Below are 21,074 nucleotides of genomic sequence, written 5' to 3'. Positions count from 1 at the left end.
ACTAAAAACGAGCAAAAAGTAAAAGGAGTATAGCTGACAAAACCCATGTCTTCTTCAGACCAGAAAATAATTTGCATTTTGCTTAAAAAAAAGTAACCGTATATTGTCGGTTTGATAAACATGCTCCTACACCCATCTCTGGTGTGGCTTTTACTTCTTTATTTGTTAAAGTAAAAAAGGTGAGAAGATTCTAAATGTATTTTGTTTTCAGTAAATTACTAATAGTTTCTTGATCTGGCAAAGGGATGGGGTTGTCAGCCCTACTCATGCTAATTGTTGCTATTTTGAGTTTGAATAGGTTATTTATTGTAATTTCTGTTCATTTGGGTTCAATTAATTCGTTTATGGTGATTTGTGGTAGTTTTACGCTTGGAAAATTATTTGAATTTATTTCTACTCATTTTTTTCTTAACGACTCTCTTTACTATTCTTTGACAAATTAGTTTTGTGGAAAAAGCTTTTTATATTAATTTCCATTCATTTTTTATTGACATAGTCTTTTTCATATAAAAATTATTTTATATCTTTTTAATTTTTTTATTGTACTCCATAGGTTTTACTTTGCAGATTATTTGACTTAATTTCGGCTCATTTTTGGTTTATTGAGGCTCTATACTTTTCTTTAAAAAACGTATGTTTCTCTTTAACGAATACTATCTGTAAGTAATTAAATTTAAAAAAACAAGTTTTTCAATTGAAAGTGAGGAGCAACATCAAACCTTAATATGAACTGAAATTATTACATATATGAAAGGGGTTGCCTCCTCCTCAAGACCTCGCTCTTTACGTTAAAGTTTTCTCTCCATGAAAAAATCTGATACTTGTGTGTTATACGCCACTGACTCAAGATTATGATGTGTAAAACTAGAGAACAAACTGGTTTCTTCGTTAATTTAGAAACAAATTTGGGCTATGTATTTGCACATTAGGGGATTCCAGGATTCTTGTTTTCTTTTTTTTTAACTAAAAAAAAAAATCGCAGTATAAAGTAAATGTAATGTTTCATTTAAGCGTTTTTTTTCCAAGCGTTAGATGTTTTTTTTTTGTTTTTTTTTTCAATGACCGTTTTTCCAAGTATTAAATACTATTTTAGGTTAATTTAGTGTTTCATTTAAGTGTTTTATGATAATCGCAGATCAAAGTTTATCTTATTTATGCCTTTCATTTGTGTTATTTTACTGTGTTCATGGCCGTATATTTGGCTTTAAAATGCACTTATATTATCTATCTATCTAATCTACAGAAAAATTGTACCAAACACATTTTGCATGCAGACCTACTATATTTTACCCCCCCCCCCCCTAACGTGCAAATCTATAGCCCAAATTTATTTCTAAAGTAGCGAAGAAACTAAAGAAAAAACCGGCGTGTTTTCGAATTTTACACAGCATAAACTTGAGAGAGTGGCGCATAACACACAAGTACAAAAATTCCTTTCCCCTTACGGAAATTAAAAGAATAAAACTAAAATAAAATTCTCAAATTTGGAAAGCCTTATTTTCCGTGGCGGGGTATTTTCCGTGCGGGGGGATATTTACCGAGGGGTGGGGTGGTATTTTCCGCGGGGGGGGGGTATTTCACGTGTGGGGGGTATTTTCCGGGGGTATTTTCTGGAAGGGTATTTTCCGTGGGGGGAGAGGGGTATTTTCCGAGGGGGTATTTTCCGGGGGGTAATCTCTGGGGGGGGGGGTAAACGCCGGCCACCTATTGAAAGACTTGTAAATTACCCTCTTCTATTCTGCAAGCTACTCATGAGATTTTCTGATCCGAAGAGAACATGCCGTTTTCTTATGTTGTTTTTGGGTTTTCAGGAAAGCGCCAGTTTTTATGTTTTACAAAAATTGGAAAATACCACAAGTCAGTTTAGTTAAGCTAGTTTTGTTGATGTATCTTGTGTTATAAGAGAAGCAAAATTTTCATTTTTTTTTTTTTTTTTTTTTTTTTAGCTTCATATTCGCTCTTTAATTATATTATAATAAATTTTTTTTAATCTCCCAAATCTTGGTAGAAGTGGGAATTAGCTGTACAGCTGAAATTACTACTTTCGAAATTCCAGGACATTCACTATATTAAGATATTGATCCAGTGCAGCTTTACATTTTATTTCTTCTCAAAACAATTATTTGTTTTGCTGATAGCACAAAACAATATACGCTTATTTCTTATCTCTTCTAATCACGTTTACTGAACGTAAATTACGTAACATGGTAAAAAATGTGAACAACCATTCATTTCTATTTTTCCAAAGGAGTGACAAGCCTTCAAAGTAATTTTTCAGCGTCAAGGAAATAAGATAGGTTGTCGTAAAAAGTTGGGTGTGGGTTTACTCGGTCACAAAATATAACAATCATCCCAGCTTAGGCTGGGATGATATTTGAAAAAAAAAATGACAAGTGATAAATGAATTCATATAGTAGGTGACTAAACCAAAAACTTCAAACTGGGCATGACATACGCCACCTGAGTTCCAATTGAGGCAGTGTCAGTCTCAGTTGGTTTAATATTGGCGCAAATTATAGCAGTAATAAAATTACAATGATAATTAAAATTATTTAATAGTTTACAAATTTAGGGCTGTGAAGTAAAATTTGGGTCAGGAAAGCTTGTAATGCCTCGATCAAAATATAATATACACTGAATATAGTTTCCACTTCAGGGGTTAGTTTTTAGCCTCCGCCAATGCCAATCCGTCTCAAGAGAAAATTAATTGTTTTTTTTTATAAACGAAGTCCATAAACAGGCATTTCCGTTATGTTAATATTTTTTTCGTCCAATTTTTCTTGGAACACTATAATCTAAATGTATAAATTTCAATTCTTCAAGCTATGGATTTTATAATCCTGTTTAGATATAAAGCCAAATCTTTTTTATAAGGGTGGGGTCCAAATTTACTTGTAACAATGTAAGAAAAGTCCAAGTTTAATGACAAAAAATGTTAGTAAAAATAAAAACGGAAATTTACTCTGTTAGACACCGATGAAAGTCGATCAAACATGACCTCGTTCGTTTGTTTGGATAAACTTTGGAGTAACTAATAGCTTAGGCAAAGCTTTTATCAGAATTAAATATAAAAAAAAAACAATTTTTCGCCACATAGATTATGGCAAAGGAAGGTAAGGAGCCATATTTAAACCTGAAACCAACACAAGTTCAAACTTAAAAAACAAACAGAAATGACAATAAAATGAGTAAATGAAACCCAGAACAAACAGAAATTATAATATATAATTAAATCAAATATAAATAGGCTACAACCGACGATCCTAAGATAAATAAATAAATCCTGAAACGAAGGTCAATTCAAATGAACAATCGAGTCGCACAACAAACATAGATTAAGGAATAAGTCTAATGCCGCTTGTATTTTATTTGTTGTTAAATTAAAGAAACAAGTTTTTTTTAACTGAAAATAAGAAGCAAAATTAAAACTTAAAACGAACAGAAATTATTCCGTATATAAAAGGGGCTGTCCCCTCCTCAACGCCTCACTCTTTACGCTAAAGTTTTTTATTGTTTTAAAAAATAGAGTTGTGAGAAAGTCTAACTAATTAATTAAAAAGGGCAATAGCCCTTTGAATTTCCAATCGAATGAGCCCTTTTTGAAGTTTCTACGAAAAAGCTTTCAATAAAAACATTATATGCCCCCAGGGCATAACTTACAACCCTTACCCTGAGGGCTGTAGGGGGAGTGTCATAAAAAAGATTTTTTTTATTTTTTAATCTCATAGTTAAGAAAAGAAAATGTTAAATTGCTTTTCAGCTAAGCACAAATGAAGCTGCAGCCTTTAGAAGGTGTAGGGGGCCAGAGGTTTAATAGCCCTACTCCTGTTTGTAGTAATAATTTATCTTTTTAAGTTTGACCTTGCCATTCTAACCTCTACTCGTTTTAGGATTTGTTTATTCATCTTCAACGATATCGGTTGTCATTATGTTTGAAGTGAACATCTCTTATAATTTCTGTTCATTTGAATAATTATAAATTTGAGTAATTATAGCCATTATTTCTACTCGTCTTAGATTTTAATAGGATTCTTCGTTTTCCTTTTAAAAATTCCGTTTTCGATTTTTTTTTAATGAATAACCCGGATGCACGTAATCTAATCTGATTTAATCATATTCTCTTTCCCAAGACATTGTTAAACGTCCACTCTACCATCTTCCCTAAACACTCCCTGACAGTTTCAACTTGATACCCCAAAACGTTCCCGAGACATTGCAGATACACCGTTTAAACAACCTGGAAAACCTTAGCGTCTTTTGACCTTACTTGGTTACGTATATCGTCTCCAGAGTATACTCTTGGGAAACTCTGGGAACCTACGTCCAGCAGACAACCTCTGCACGAGCTCGTAGGTGATCAGCAGGTAAGACCAGACATGGCCGCATTTTCTACTGTAGCATATCTGTGAACTATTAATTTAAACATTTTAATGCTATTGCCCCTGGGCTTTGGGGGTGATTTTGACCCTAGAGGTAAACTTATTAGACATTTTGACGTTCTTGAACAAAGTTACTACCTAAAATTTTGATCCAATATCAGGGGGCAGCGAGGGCAGGTGAGCAGCAGAAAAGGCCCGAGAGGGAGGTTGATTACCCTAAACTTGCACCCAGCCCTTAAAAAGGGCACTAGAAGTTTCAATTTCAAATGAAATGAGCCCTCTTCCAAGCATCTATAAATATCCCTTCAATACAAATTGGTCGGGATGCGTGGCCCTTTCCTGTCCCTTCGCTAGGCCCTGTTTTGGAGAGAACTAATTTTTTTCTGCATTGGTGTCCTCTCAGCCTAAGGACATAAATATATAAGTCTTGACTCTAATGGAGGAATAGCTTCTTTTTTTTTTTTGGCGCAATTATGGGTGTAGGGAATGCCCCAGAGTATTTTTGGGGACAATAAGTGCATTTTGGCCAATACATTTACGACTCTAAATTTCAAACTGATCAGGAACAACAACAAAAAATACCCTCTCTCCGGGACTCTTACATCTCCCACGACAAATTTTTTCATTCTTTTTACCATGAAATCAGTCTCTGAAAGCTACGAGCCAATCGCACACCTAATATCAAACGAGCACTGATAAAACTTGTGTGAAACAATGGGCAATTTTTGTTATTTATCGCCCTTACCCCAGGGACTATGGAGTCATGCTATCCCCGGAGGTATATTTATTCAACCTGGACAAAAGTTAACTAAAATGAGCCCCCTCCTAAATTTTTGTGACCATCCTTTGATGAGAAGTAAACGGGGAAAAGATTGCTGGCCCCTTTCTGGCTCTTTGTCGGGTCAATTTTGAGAGGAAAGTTTTTACTTTTTTTCTTCTGTATTGAGGTCCCTTTGGTCCAAGAACTTAAGGCAAGTTTAGAAGAATCAGGAAAAAAACTTTTCAAGACTTTTACGGCCCATTTGTCAGGGGGGTGTGCCCCGATTTTTTCTTTTTAAATTAGGCTTCTTTTGGCCCAAGGACTTACAGATGTAATTTTCAAATTGATCCGGAACAAATAGCTTTTTGTCCCATTTCCAGGCCCCTCTCCTCTCTCCTACTCTCACAACAAAATATTCAATCCTTTTGGCCCAGTAAAAGATCCCTGGAAGTTTCAAGTCAATCACGCGTCCTTTACTGTGTGTCTCTTTACTACAGGCAACGCTATAGCGTTGCCTCTGCTTTCACTAGCAATTGGAGTCCAGTTAACTCTGGAGTCTTTGATAATCATCTGTAAGACTTCTTGCCAACAATTGGTGCTGACAATATACTCAGCAAAAAGTTTAAAAATGGAGTCCTAACGTATAAGAAACAGATGTTAAATAGTATTTAAAGGTCCAAAAAAAAAAAAAAAACAGCTACAAAAAATCAGAGAAGCGTATGACATATTTACAAATGAAAAAAAAATTGCTAGTCATATTTTGTTATTTTTTTCTTCTTTTTTTTTCACTCAAACCCAACAACATTTTTTTTACAGTGGTATTAGTCTTTTTATAGTTGGATAGGAGTCACAAAAATCCGTTCGCTAAAATTTATGAAACTTGTAAATTTATTCTAAAATGTTTTAGGCTCAAATCTTAGATTTAGAAAGAAGCATCTGAATTAAAAAATTAGAGTACATAGCTGTGAAACACATAATACCCTTTAAATGAAAAGACTACATTTTCCATTTTCACAGTTAAAATCATTTTTACAATATCCCGTTCAGGATTTGAAAAAAAAGCTAAAAATATTTGTATTTTTCTTGAAATTTTCCAACAATTGTTCGTGACAAATTTCTGATAACAATATGGTTTGTATGTTCACAAAATACATTAGATGGTAAAATTTTATACAAAAAATTTGTGCTGAGACCCTAAGAGTAATAAAATCTGTGACATCATATGCAATACCTTATATGATAAATCAGCTAAGGAAATTTTGAAAAATAAATGTTTCTCCTCAAGATTGTTAGATGGCACCACAATGTTCAAAGTCGACAGGGGAAATGATATTCAACTTTCTTACTAGTTTGAGGTATCTGTGCTCTTGAATCCCTTTACACCTCTATCCTTATTTTCTTGATTGTGATAGCTTAAGTTATATATTTTTCTATGATAGAGATTTTCCCTGGCAATATGTTAGAAATGCTTATTGCTAAGAGCCTGCTTTGTTTCTCTATTAATAGATATGTTTTCTGCAAATTGTTCGGACTCCCAAGAGAAATCATTATAGAAAGTTTTCTCAGCTTTTTCTAAGCTTAGAAAACAGCAATAAAATATATTTCGGATAAAAATTGCCTTCAGAAGACTTAGTTGACATTTCAAGGGTGTATCTAAAATTGACAGGTTAGATACTTTTGTTTTTACATTGTTTATTAAAAGGGCAAGAATTGACTGTTGCAACCATTACCGGTTCCAAATATTAAATTTTAATAAGTGAATTTTTAAAAGTTGTGGATTACCTTATCATTGATGTGACGCAATTCTGCTAATTCCGTCAGAAAATTGTCAATAAAAACGGACAGATAGAGTTTTGATATGCAAAATATTTAATTTCAGGTTGCCTAAAAGTCAAAAAAGGTTTGAATATTGCCCTACTTCTAAAAATGCTAGCCCACAAGGCCCACTTTGGGTTTGAATATTGGCAAACTTTGGGAAAATTTCGAGAATTTACGTCAATCTGGTCCATCAAGATGCAACTACGCAGGCCAAAGCTAGCCCACAAGGCCCACTTTGGGTTTGAATATTGGCAAACTTTGGGCAAATTTCGAGAATTTACGTCAATCTGGTCCATCAAGATGCAACTACGCAGGCCAAAGCTAGCCCACAAGGCCCACTTTGGGTTTGAATATTGGCAAACTTTGGGCAAATTTCGAGAATTTACGTCAATCTGGTCCATCAAGATGCAACTACGCAGGCAAAAGCTAGCCCACAAGGCCCACTTTGGGTTTGAATATTGGCAAACTTTGGGCAAATTTCGAGAATTTACGTCAATCTGGTCCATCAAGATGCAACTACGCAAGAGTCGTCGAATCTCATCAAATTGCGCATTAAGTTTTTATTGAGGCGACGTAATTGGGTCAACTTTCCCTGTGAGGACGAACTTGGTGGGGTTGAGGACGTAGCTTGAAAGATTTTAGTTATTAAAATAAAATAAGAAATAAATTAAAATAAGTAATAACCTCGACATGGAACATTCGAGAAAGTTTTTACAAGCTATCAGTACTTTTTCGAACATTTCGATAATATTTTTAAATTAAAAAAAAATATGAAATATCCTCTCTTACCTCATCCCATCCTCGTTTTTTGCTTCTTAGACTAAAGCCTCTTCTATCCCTTTTTGAATCACTATTGCTTCTAAACATATCTGATTTTTTAGTTTATATCTTCTTGCTATCTGAATATCATCAGCTAAACATACTAAAAAAGATAAAAGCGAAAATAAAGAAGTTCTACACAGGAATATGACAAAAGTGGTAACTAGTTTTGCTTAGTTCTTGAAAGAAAAATCTTTAGATAATATTAACTAAAAAGGCCCAATAGCATATACAGTGTTCACTTATTAAAATGTCAGTCCAAATATTTTTTTCGTATCCTAAACAAAAAGCAAGGAATATAAACGTAACAAATACTCGCTCTAAGATTTTACATATTCTTTATTTGGTTATTTGTTAAATTGCAAAGTATTTAAGAGAGCTTACAAGTTCAAGGAGCGTTAACACCCCCATTTTAAACTAATACCTAAACCATAAATAGTTAAGCTGTTCACAAGAAAGCCAAGGTTTACTTCATGCTTGTCACTGAATTTAATGTCAAGATTGAGGAGCAGAAACGGAAAAATTAAATCATTCTATGACTTTTCAATCTCGACTGAGTCTTAGGCTAAGATCTCGTTATCTATGGTAAGCGGGTATTTTTGACACATCTTTTTGTCAAAATAAATAAGGAGTTGAGGTTTGTGCCTGAGCCACATCATAGCCACGTCTGTCGATAAAATCAAATGCGCACACCTACAGCGCCTATTATGTTCACCGTTCGTAATTTCTCGAGTTGAACATTGTTCAATTTTCAAGCCTAAATTCCTTGACTGACTAATCAGAGTCGAGGTTTAAGCCATACTTTTTAAAACTAGAAAAGATGGAGACTGAGTCGAGGTTTAAGGCATACTTTTTAAAACTGGAAAAGATGGAAACTGAGTCGAGGTTTAAGGCATACTTTTAAAACTAGAAAAGATGGACACTTAGAATAGTGTGTCTTCTATCTATGAGAGGAATCTGACAAAAGTTAAGAAGACGTAGTATTGTTAGAGAACAGTGGGACACAAATTATTGTTAGTACAGACTCATAAAATTAATTTCTTGTAATTTTAATTTTTCGCATTTTAATTACAAGTGTGACACTAAAATCAAGATATGTGCTATGTCATTTATAAGATTTGTCTTTTTTTATAAACACACGTGACTCTGATGTGGCTCGGGCATTATATTTTGGCATGATTCTGTTTATAGAAGTTCCTACAGAAGCAAGCTTGCTTCCGCAGTGACCCTGTTTAACACTGTTTAACAGTGACCCTGTTTAGTATGCCCTGTTTATTTGCATAAGAAATCAATGAATTTGACATAAAATATAGAAATGAATTCAAAAATTGTAAGGGTTTTGACACTATCCAAAATATTGAAAACGTGGTTTTAAAAGCCTATTGCCTGAACCGTGCCATTGTGGCACCTGACGGTAAAACAAAAATTCAAAATACATGAATGATATAAGTTTTTCTCTGACATTAACAACACTCTTTTGCTACAAGAATAAGAAGTTGAACATCAATACGGAATAAAATTGGTTCGAAAAATTATATCAACTTTAATTCTTTTTTGCCAAGTATTGCTACTGAACACTACAAGTCAGTTTTTGACTTATCACAGTGATAACATCTTGCGCCTAAGATCTTACTTCTTTCTGCTCAGATTATTGTTTCTTGTTTTATCAAAGTGCTAAGATCCTACAGCTCAAAGCCAAATAGAACATTGAAAAGATAACTTTGATGGCAATCTCATCAAAGTCCTCAAACCCCTGATCAGAGTAGAATGAAGAAAAATGTTTGCAAAAAAAAATAAAAAAAATAAATAAATGACCTAAGAAGTAAGATCAGTCCTTAGATTTTCGTTAAATTACTTTCTGTTAAAATATGCAAGATCTTAGCACATTGTTTTGCTAAAAAAAAAAAAAAAACGGGGCTTATGTCTTTGTATCTTTTCCCAGATTCATTAAACAAATAAAAAGTCACTGCATAAAACTTCCCTCTTTTCTAATGTTGAAAAATGATGCTTAAAACTTCCCTCTGATTGGATAATCAGAAAAATTAGGCTTGAAAATTCTATGTCGCTCGACTATCCAACTAACACACGGAGGCTTTGCAGTCGTACTTTCTTTTATTTTATCTAAAAGTTGGACTATAATGTAGCTCAAGCATGTGTCATAACTAATTTACCCCCATGTATTTTTCCTAATGCCGGTAAGAACACATCTCTTAACAGTTCCAGCTTATAGCTAGGAAAACTAGTTCTATTTTTCCTAATTCTAAAAAAATGTATTTTCGATCCTCACTCAGGTTGACCAATCATAGAAACTACGTTTGGAAGCTTAGAATACCCCTACTCAGCAGTTTACGAATGATGAGGGTTGTAGATGCGCATAATTGGTTACCTGAGAGTAGGATTGTGCTATAAAATAAAAAATTACACTTTTTGAGATCTTCCACCATTTATTATTATCTTTTACGTTCTTTAGAATGGTCTCTTTGGTAACTCTGCATGACCCTCTGTTGTTCGCACAGCATAAGTATATATACGAACAATAGCGAAAAGTCCTATACTCTCCCTTAAAGATTTTTTAAACACATCAATCTAGACCTCTCTTCATGACACCGCCTCTTCGCGCACGTGTAATAACAATTGTTTAGCACTTTTACCCGATGGAAAACCAAGAAGCAACTGAAACTATTGCTCTGACGCACTGGGAACTTCCCAGTCAGTGCGCTATGATGTATGTCATCCTTGAAGAAACTTTTCGCTACTGTTGGTATATATACTTATGCTGTGGTTGCTCGGCAACAGAAAGTTTACTTTTATCATAATCAACATGTCAGTGATCTTCGTGAGAGTGATATTATCATTGCCGCTTATTTTTTATCTCTATCATTAATGGTGGAAGAAAATTCAGAGGACACAATTTTGTTAGCTGGACTATGGAGTAGCCGAAAAGGAGTGTTAAAAATCCTTGGTTGCGTTTTTTTCGTAATGAGTTATCAAGCATTGGGACAATCTAATGTTGTGAAATCTTTTTCAAAGACAAGTTTGACTATATAGTGTGGTTTGGGCATAGTCTCAGTTTTGGAATGAATCTATTTAAGACAAAAAAAATCTGTCAAAGACATCTAAAGACAGAACTATTTAATATTCAACTTATTCCCAAGATTAAACCTATTTCACGACACATAAAACACACAAATAAAGACTTTGGACGGTGAAACTTATCCGCAGGCGACTTGCTACCCGGGGCATTTACCTTAATGGGGATGACTCAAAGCACTGACGCAGTGTTGCCAATATGGTACAATTGTACTATTTTTGAGAGGTTCTGACACAATGCGGTACATTTGGAAATTTTTGGCACAATCAAATTGTCTGGTATATTTTGATTTTACTTGCTCCTTTCTGACTTGGATATCTGTTCAAGTTATAGTTTATCGAAAATTTTCGTCCTGTTACAGCAAATTTTTAACCTCCGGCTAAGATGGTAAAAATTTAGTTCTTCGTTACAATTTTAATTGGAAAACTGATACAGTTTATTTCAAAGCGTTGGCAACGCTACACTGATGTCTGTTTCCCTCTACGCTCGTGACGCTGCCAAGCAAGAGCTATAAGTCAAATAAGTAAGTAAGTCAAGTAAAAACCGCAGGGATAAATAATTCACTATAAATCATAGTTCTTTAGAGTCATCACACACTGCAAAAGGTTGTTAAGGATGATCCAAACATAAGGTTATATCTTAGTCAACATTATGAGTGACGTTGCTTACAAATCATCAAAACATAGATATATTCCTTCAAAAATTACAAAATATTAAATTAAATATAAATAATGTGATTATTATACCATTGATTGTTTTATAGTTATAAAGTATTTTTTAAAATCTATTAAACATTACTAATTATTCTTTAATAAATAGCTTAGGGTTGATTTGAAGTAACAAGGATCGCAAATCATAAAAGCATAGGCATATTTGACGTAACATTTACAAACTATTAGTTTAAATATATAGAATATTAATCACAATATACAAAGAATAAAAACAAAAGAAAAGAAAAGCGAGAATGGGGTCTAGTAAGGCCAATAAAATACTGGATGAAACAAAGAGGATATTTCGGAAGGACAACTGCTTCCTTTCTTCAGCAGTATTACAGAAAGTTTTACAAAATCAATTTCACATTTTCTGAGGGAAAATGTGAACATCTTAGACCAGATAAAATAAAAAGACTAAAACAAAGAACACGGAGTACAAAATGAAACAAAAAGTCATATTGGAATAACCCTATATTTTGTTAATTACTCTATAATAACTATCTTAAGATAGATCTGGGGCAAAAAGGTATGCAGATCATAAAAAGATAGATGTATGTGATGTAGATATTACAAAATATATTTTATAATCATTTATAAGAAAATATGTTCGCTGTGTTTTGTTAATTGTTCCTCAATAGCTAGTTCAGGATGAAATTGGAGTGACAATATTTCCAGATCATGAAAACATACATATATTTTATTTGTAAAATGATAGTCGAAGTAAAAGTGATATATTTCTACTTTCTCTACAATAGTTTCCTTAGGCAAAAATTGAAGTGGCAATATTTACATTTCATGAAAACATGGATATATTCGATTAAATACTTTTAAAACATCAATATAAATATAATTGAAATAAATCATAATATACTATTTATATATGTCAAAATGGCTGTGTATAGAAAATGGCTGTGTATTTTCGTTGGCAATATTTTAGGCGCTAAAGTATGCCACCAGGCATTTATTTATGTATGTGTTATAAATAAAAATGCTCTACTCATTTATTCATCAACAATAATTAAGACATATATTAATTATATCTCGTTAGTAATTCTTTCAGTAATTAGCTTAGGGTAGATTTGTGAGGGAAAATACTTGTATTGCATAAGAACATTAATATATTCGATGCAACAATTAGGATGTATTAATTAAATATTGAAAATGTAACTATTATACACTGTTAATTATTCTACAACGATATGATTTATAGTTTTTTTTTTATTATTAATAAAAAAAAAATTCCGAAAAACAAGTTTTTCAAAAAAAAGTAAAGGCCATTTTAAATTTAACCTCAGCAGATACAAATACCTTTTAAAATTCAAACTCAAAACGACCAGAAATTACTACTAAAGAATAATTGAAACCCAAAACGAACAGAAATTAAATGAAAAATCATAGCAAAAACATACAACAAGTAATAATATAAATGAATAATTTCCCTATTGAAGCATAAATGAAGCTTAAAACGAACGTAAATTAAATGAATATTCAATTAAGACAAACATAAGCAAGACATTAACGTAAATTATTAAATATATCCTATATCGGATAAAACTTAAATTCAATAGGAAAATCTAGCTAGAAACGAAAAACAATCACCACAAAGCAGAGTTTAGGTATGACATCCTTCTCTCACTGTAGAAGTCTAAAACCTACTGAGTCATTGGCGCTTTACTAAAAACTATATGTGTCTTTAACAGTCCTGAAAAATATAAACAACATCAAATTGAATATTTTATGTATAATTATATTAATTGTTGAAAGATCCATCAGTTCAAGAATTTATTTCATTGTAATTTTATTTTTATTTTCAATGCTGTAAGAACTGGAAAAGAAAGTAGTATCCATCTTTTGAATTCTGGGCCTTTATTTTCCTTCCGGTTTTTCTGGTAGGTAATTCTATTCTACAGGTCATTACACTCTTTGCCAAGAGATTTACGCAATTAATTAAACCTGTATTATAAAACCAGCGCGTCTTGTTTCGAGTTTTAACGGACAAGTTTTTGAAAAGCAGACAGTTTTTTTTCTTGTTTAGCATTTGCAAAAAAGGGGTAATTAGTGAGTGGAAAATTTTTTAATGCTTTTACAATCGGAGATGTTTGATTAACCTTTGCAAAAAAAAGGGGTAATGGGATTTGTGAATTGGAGGAGAAGCCATGATTATGTACTGTATAATACACAAGTGATGTTTTGGAGCGTATTGTCAATTTAACGAGAAAATGACTGAAAAGTGTTTTGAGGGAGATGGGTTGCATGGAGGGTTGAGTTGCATGAGAGTTCAGTTAAAGGGGGTACAGTTACACGGGGGTTTCGGTTATACAGGAGTTCAGTTACAAGGGGGATTCAGTTGCACGGGGGTTGAGTTAAATGGGAATTGAGTTCCACGAGAGTAGTGCTTTGTCGTGGTTTAGCCGTGAGGTCCCTTACCACAACCCCAAAGGGCTTCGATCCCCCCACCCCAACCCCGAAGGAGCCCCCCACTCCACAAAGGTTCTCTAGGCTCCCAAAGGGGCCGTGGTTTACCTTGTAACTTTTACATTCTCTTGATTTTCAAAGTTCCGTTTGAAGGTCTCTGTTGTTTTAAGCCAGTGTGATTTTTTCTTTACATGGTGTTCGTTCAAAAAAGGAGGATATTCCGAGAGTTAATGACTTCCCTCAATGATTTCGAAATAAATAATCCTTATATTTTTTCCGTTCAATTGAAGGCGAGGATTTCTGTTAAATAAATAATTGTTATACCTTTTAAAATGACTTCACGGGGGTTTGAGGGGGCTCTGTTGTTTTAAGCCGTTTGATTTTTTCTTTACATGTTGTTCGTTCAAAAAGCGAGGATATTCCGTGTGATTTTTTTTGGGAAGTTTAATGAATTTATTAGTTACCGAGAGTTCAATGACTCCTCCCCTCAATGACTTTCAGCGGGTTTTATGACTCCTCCTCACAATGAATTCAGATGGTTTTAGGACTCATCCCCCTAGCCATAACTCCATTCAACCTTGAGCGAAGATATAAAAGTTTGATGAAGTATTTTTCTGCTTAACAACTACATTAATAGCTTCCAAGATGATAGGACTTATTTTTTTATTTAATTGGGAATGAAAAGTCAAAGTCTAACATAAAGAACAAGGTATTTCGGAGGGGGTAGCTAACTTCATATACGGGATAATTTCCATTCGTCTTAGTTTTTAACGATTCTCATTATTTCTAGTTGAAAATGCTTATTTTTTAATTTAATTGGGAATGAAAAGTCAAAGTCTAACATAAAGAACAAGGTATTTCGGAGGGGGTAGCTAACTTCATATACGGGATAATTTCCATTCGTCTTAGTTTTTAACGATGCTCCTTATTTCTAGTTGAAAATGCTTATTTTTAATTTAATTGGGAATGAAATGTCAAAGTCTAACATAAAGAACAAGGTATTTCGGAGAGGGTAGCTAACTTCATCTACGGGATAATTTCCATTCGTCTTAGTTTTTAACGATGCTCCTTATTTCTAGTTGAAAATGCTTATTTTTTTAATTTAATTGGGAATGAAAAGTCAAAGTGCCAGAATGGTTGAAATCCACTAGCTCAGTATTGGGGTCTTAGTCCACCAGCCGGAATGGTGGAAATCCACTGGCTCAGTATTGAGGTCTCAGTCCACCAGCCTGAATGGTCGAAATTCACTAGCTCAAAATTGGGGTCTCAGTCGACCAGCCTGAATAGTGTAAATTCACTAGCTCAGAATTGGGGTCTTAGTCCACCAGCCTGAACTGTTGAAATTCACTAGCTCAGAATTAGGGTCTTAGTCAGTGTTCAGAGTGGAGCGATGGGGTCCGACTCTCTGGGCTTTATTTGTCAAGACCTGAATGCTAAGCGATGGACATGAGCTCGATTGGGACCCCATTGTGAAAACGGAAAACAAAAAACAAAAAATATATTGTTGATATGTGTGTAGAGCATGGCATGGTTACCGCTAGGGCAACAGTCTAACCGTTGACAGTTTTAGGTATCCGTGAATAAGTTCTAAGGCAAGAGTGGAAATTGGGACAAATTTTTGGAGGTGCCCACCTCACCTGCTCAGAGTCTCAGGCAAGTGACCCTAAATTTGAAAAAGTGGAAATTGGCTCAGATTTTCTAAACTGAGCTGAAACAATGAATAGATACTATTGGGAAAGTTATTGGAGACGCTGGGCATCCTTGAACAAGTGCTAAATTGAGAGAGGAATTTGGGACAAAATTTGGGGGCACCCACCCGCCCAGAGTCTCCAGCAGGTGACCCAAAAATTTAAAAAGCACACAGAGACGACAGACACAAAGAGACGAATCACACACAGAGAGGACAAACACACAGAAACGACACATAGAGACGACACATACACAGAGACGATACACACACACAGAGACGACAAACAAACAGAGACGACAGACAAAAAGAGACGAATCACACACAGAGAGGACAAACACACAGAAACGACACATAGAGACGACACATGCACAGAGACGATACACACACACAGAGTCAACACACACAGAGAGACGAGACACGCACACAGAGACGACACACTCAAAGGGACGACTTATACATAGAGACGACACACACACACAGAGACGACAAACACACAGAGACGACAGACAAAAAGAGACGAATCACACACAGAGAGGACAAACACACAGAAACGACACATAGAGACGACACATGTACAGAGACGATACACACACACAGACTCAACACAGACAGAGAGACGACACAATCAAAAAGAACTGACAAAAGACACAAAGATACTACACACACACAGAGACTTCACACACACACAGAGACGAAACACAAATAGAGACTACACACAAATAGAGACAACACACACACACACAGAGACCAAAACCACACCGAGACAACACACACACACAGATACCAAACACTCACAGAGACGACTTACACAGACAGACGACACACACATAGAGACCACAATCACACAGAGACGACACAGAGAGAGAGACGACACACACACAGAGACGACACACTCAAAGTGACGACTTACACATAGAGACGACACACATACAGAGACGACACACACACAGAGACGACACACAGAGAGAGACGACACGCAAACAGAGACGACACACACACAGAGACAACACACACACAGATACGAAACACACAAAGCGACGACACACACACAGAGAGGACAAACACATAGAAACGACACACACACACAGAGACGACACACACATAGAGACAACACAGACATAGAGATGACAGACACACAGATACAAAACACCCACAGAGACGACACACACACACAGAGTCCACTCACACACACAGAGGACAAACACACAGAGACGACAGACACAAAGAGACGAATCACACACAGAGAGGACAAACACACAGAAACGACACAAAGAGACGACACATGCACAGATACGATACACACACACAGAGTTAACACACACAGAGAGACGAGACACACACACACAGAAATGACAAACACACATAGAGATGATACACACACAGAGACGTCACACACACACAGATACGAAACACACATAGAAACGACACACACAAAGAGACGACACACACACACACACAGACAACAGCCACACAGGGACGACACACACACACAGAGACGACACACTCAAAGTGACGACTTACACATAGAGACGACACACACAGAGACGACAAACACACAGAGACGATACAGATAGAGAGACGACACACACACAGAGACGACAAACTCAAAGAGACGAATTACACATAGAGACGACACACACACAGAGACAACACACAGAGACGACACACACAGAGAGAAAACACACACACACACAGAGACAACAACCACACAGAGACGACACACACACACAGAGACGACACACTCAAAGTGACGACTGACACAAAGAGACGACACACACACAGAGAACGACAAACACACAGAGACAACACAGATAGAGAGACGACACACACACAGAGACGACACACTCAAAGTGACGACTTACACATAGAGACCACACACACAGAGTCCACTCACACACACAGAGGACAAACACACAGAGACGACAGACACAAAGAGACTAATCACACACAGAGAGGACAAACACACAGAAACGACACATAGAGACGACACTTTCACAGAGACTATACACACACACAGAGACAACACACACATAAAGAAGAGACCCACACAAACAGAAATGACACACAAACATAGAGATGAAACACACAAAGACACTTCACACACACACAGATACCAAACACACAGAGGGACGACACACACATAGAGACAACACACACACACACAGACAACATCCACACAGAGACTACACAAAACACACACACAGAGACTACACACACACAGAGACGACACACACAAAGTGACGACTGACACATAGAGACGACACACACACAGAGACGACAAGCACACATAAACGACACACACACACACACATACACAGAGACGACATAAACAGAGAGACAACACAGACACAGAGACGACACACACACAGAGACGACAGCACATAGAGAGACGACAAGCACACAGAGACGATAAACACACAGAGACAACACACACACACAGATACGAAACACCCACAGAGACAACACATGCACAGAGACGACACACACACACAGAGTCCACTCACACAGAGAGAGGACGAACACACAGAGACGACAGACACAAAGAGACGAATCACGCACAGAGAGGCCAAAACACAGAAACGACACATAGAGACGACACATGGACAGAGACGATACACACACACAGATTCAACACACACACAGAGACGAGACATGGCGTATCTTATTAAATAATTTAGTTATTAAGATCAATTTAATTTTTTTTTTTAATAAAGTAGTTTTTTTTATTAAGGACTCTCATAACAACACGCACACAGAGAGAACACACACACACAGATACGAAACACACAAAGAGACGACACTAGCATAGATACAACACCCACACATACACACAGAGATCACACACCTACAGAGACTACACACACACAGAGACGACATACTCAAAGTGACGACTTACACATAGAGACTACACACACACACACACACTAACACACACACACACACATACACACACACACAGATACGACAAACACACAGAGACTAGACACATAGAGACTACAAACACACACACACATTACAAACACTCGGACAAAACACACACACACACAGAGACGACACACACACACACACACAGATACGAAACACACACAGATAAGACACACTCACAGAGACGACACACACACAGAGCCAACTCACGCACAGAGAGGACAAGCTCTTGGTCAGAAATAGAGGCCTTCAGTTTCTTGCCTTTCCTTGGCACCTTTCCAAACGAGCGGGGATTCCCCACTGATTCCTACACATTGCAAAAAGTGACCAGCACGAAAACTCCACGTTTTCAACCAGACTGGTTTTTGACACGACACACAAACAGAGTCATAGTGAGAGAGAGATATCCAAAAAGTTGGGTTAGTCTAGGTTCAAGAGAGACGACACGCACACAGAGACGATAAACACACAGAGACAACACACACACACAGATACGAAACACCCACAGAGACGACACGTGCACAGAGACGACACACACACAGAGTCCACTCACACAGAGAGAGGACAAACACACAGAGACGACAGACACAAAGAGACGAATCACGCACAGAGAGGACAAACACACAGAAACGACGCATAGAGACGACACATGGACAGAGACGATACACACACACACAGAGTCAACACACACAGAGAGACGAGACATGGCGTATCCGATGAAATAACTTAGGTCTTATGATCAATTTAATTTTTTTTTTTTAATAAAGTAGTTTTTTTTTTTAGTAATGACACACATAACAACACGCACACAGAGAGAACACACACACACACACAGATACGAAACACACATAGAGACGACACATGCATACAGACAACACACACACACACACACACAGAGACGGCACTCAAACAGAGAAGACACACACACACAGAGACGCCACACTCAAAGTGACGACTTACATACAGAGACGACACACACACACACACACACACACAGAGACGACAAACACACAGAGACAATACCCAGAGAGACGACACACACACACAGATGACACACACACTGAGACAACACACACACACAAAGAGACGACACACACACACACATACACAGATACGAAACACACAAAGAGACGACACACTCACAGAGACGACACACACACACAGAGCCAACTCACGCACAGAGAGGACAAGCTCTTGGTCAGAAATAGAGGCCTTCAGTTTCTTGCCTTTCCTTGGCACCTTTCCAAACGAGCGGGGATTCCCCACTGATTCCTACACATTGCAAAAAGTGACCAGCACGAAAACTCCACGTTTTCAACCAGACTGGTTTTTGACACGACACACAAACAGAGTCATAGTGAGAGAGATATCCAAAAGTTGGGTTAATCTAGGTTCACTTAGAGTGGCGCGCCACTCTAAGTGAACCTAGATTAACCCAACTTTTGGATATCTCTCTCACTATGACTCTGTTTGTGTGTCGTGTCAAAAACCAGTCTGGTTGAAAACGTGGAGTTTTCGTGCTGTGCGTGTGCGTGATTCGTCTCTTTGTGTCTGTCGTCTCTGTGTGTTTGTCCTCTCTCTGTGTGAGTGGACTCTGTGTGTGTGTATCGTCTCTGTGCACGTGTCGTCTCTGTGGGTGTTTCGTATCTGTGTGTGTGTGTTGTCTCTGTGTGTTTATCGTCTCTGTGTGCGTGTCGTCTCTCTTGAACCTAGATTAAACCAACTTTTTGGATATCTCTCTCGCACTATGACTCTGTTTGTGTGTCGTGTCAAAAACCAGTCTGGTTGAAAACGTGGAGTTTTCGTGCTGGTCACTTTTTGCAATGTGTAGGAATCAGTGGGGAATCCCCGCTCGTTTGGAAAGGTGCCAAGGAAAGGCAAGAAACTGAAGGCCTCTATTTCTGACCAAGAGCTTGTCCTCTCTGTGCTTTAGTTGGCTCTGTGTGTGTGTCGTGTCTGTGCGTGTGTCGTCTCGTTGTGTGTTTTGTCTCTGTGTGTGTGTGTCGTCTCTTTGTGTGTGTGTGTTTTATCCGTGTGTTTGTCATTTGTGTGTGTGTTTGTGGTCTCTATGTGTCTCGTCTCTGTGTGTTTTTCTTCTCTGTGTTTGTGTGTGTGTGTGTGTGTGTTTTTGTTTGTTTTTGTGTGTTTGTGTTTTTGTTTTTTTGTTTGTGTTTGTGTTTGTGTTTGTTTGTTTGTTTTTGTGTTTCTGTTTGTGTGTGTGTGTGTTTCTGTATGTATATATGTTTGTTTCTGTGTGTGTATCTGTGTGTGTCTGTGTCTGTGTGTGTGTGTTTGTGTCTGTGTATATGTGTGTGTGTGGGTGTGTCGTCTCTTTGTGTAAGTCGTCACTTTGAGTATGTCGTCTCTGTGTGTGTGTCGTCTCTGTTGGGGTGTCGTCTCTGTGTGTGTGTGTGTTGACTCTATGCATGTGTCGTCTCTGTGTGTGTTTCTTCTCTGTGTGTGT

The 21,074-nt window shown here is 36.6% G+C and overlaps 1 protein-coding gene across 1 annotated transcript in view; it reads right to left on the bottom strand.

Moving 5' to 3' along the window:
• The window catches only part of LOC148953655 (adenylate cyclase type 5-like), a 244,088-nt gene that overhangs the window by 211,001 nt on the left and 12,013 nt on the right, over positions 1-21,074 (bottom strand). Inside the window, exon 2 of the mRNA XM_089087272.1 lies at positions 7,747-7,879. Within this exon, the coding sequence (XP_088943398.1) occupies positions 7,747-7,824 (78 nt within the window). The 5' untranslated portion in view covers positions 7,825-7,879. The remainder of the gene's footprint in view (positions 1-7,746; positions 7,880-21,074) is intronic.

This window comes from Artemia sp. Qi Xiang Cuo, chromosome 3 (genome assembly GCF_049724085.1).
Source record: "Artemia sp. Qi Xiang Cuo chromosome 3, ASM4972408v1, whole genome shotgun sequence".
In the NCBI taxonomy this organism is placed as follows: Eukaryota; Metazoa; Arthropoda; class Branchiopoda; order Anostraca; family Artemiidae; genus Artemia; species Artemia sp. Qi Xiang Cuo.
This window is presented reverse-complemented; position numbering and strand designations above follow the sequence as displayed.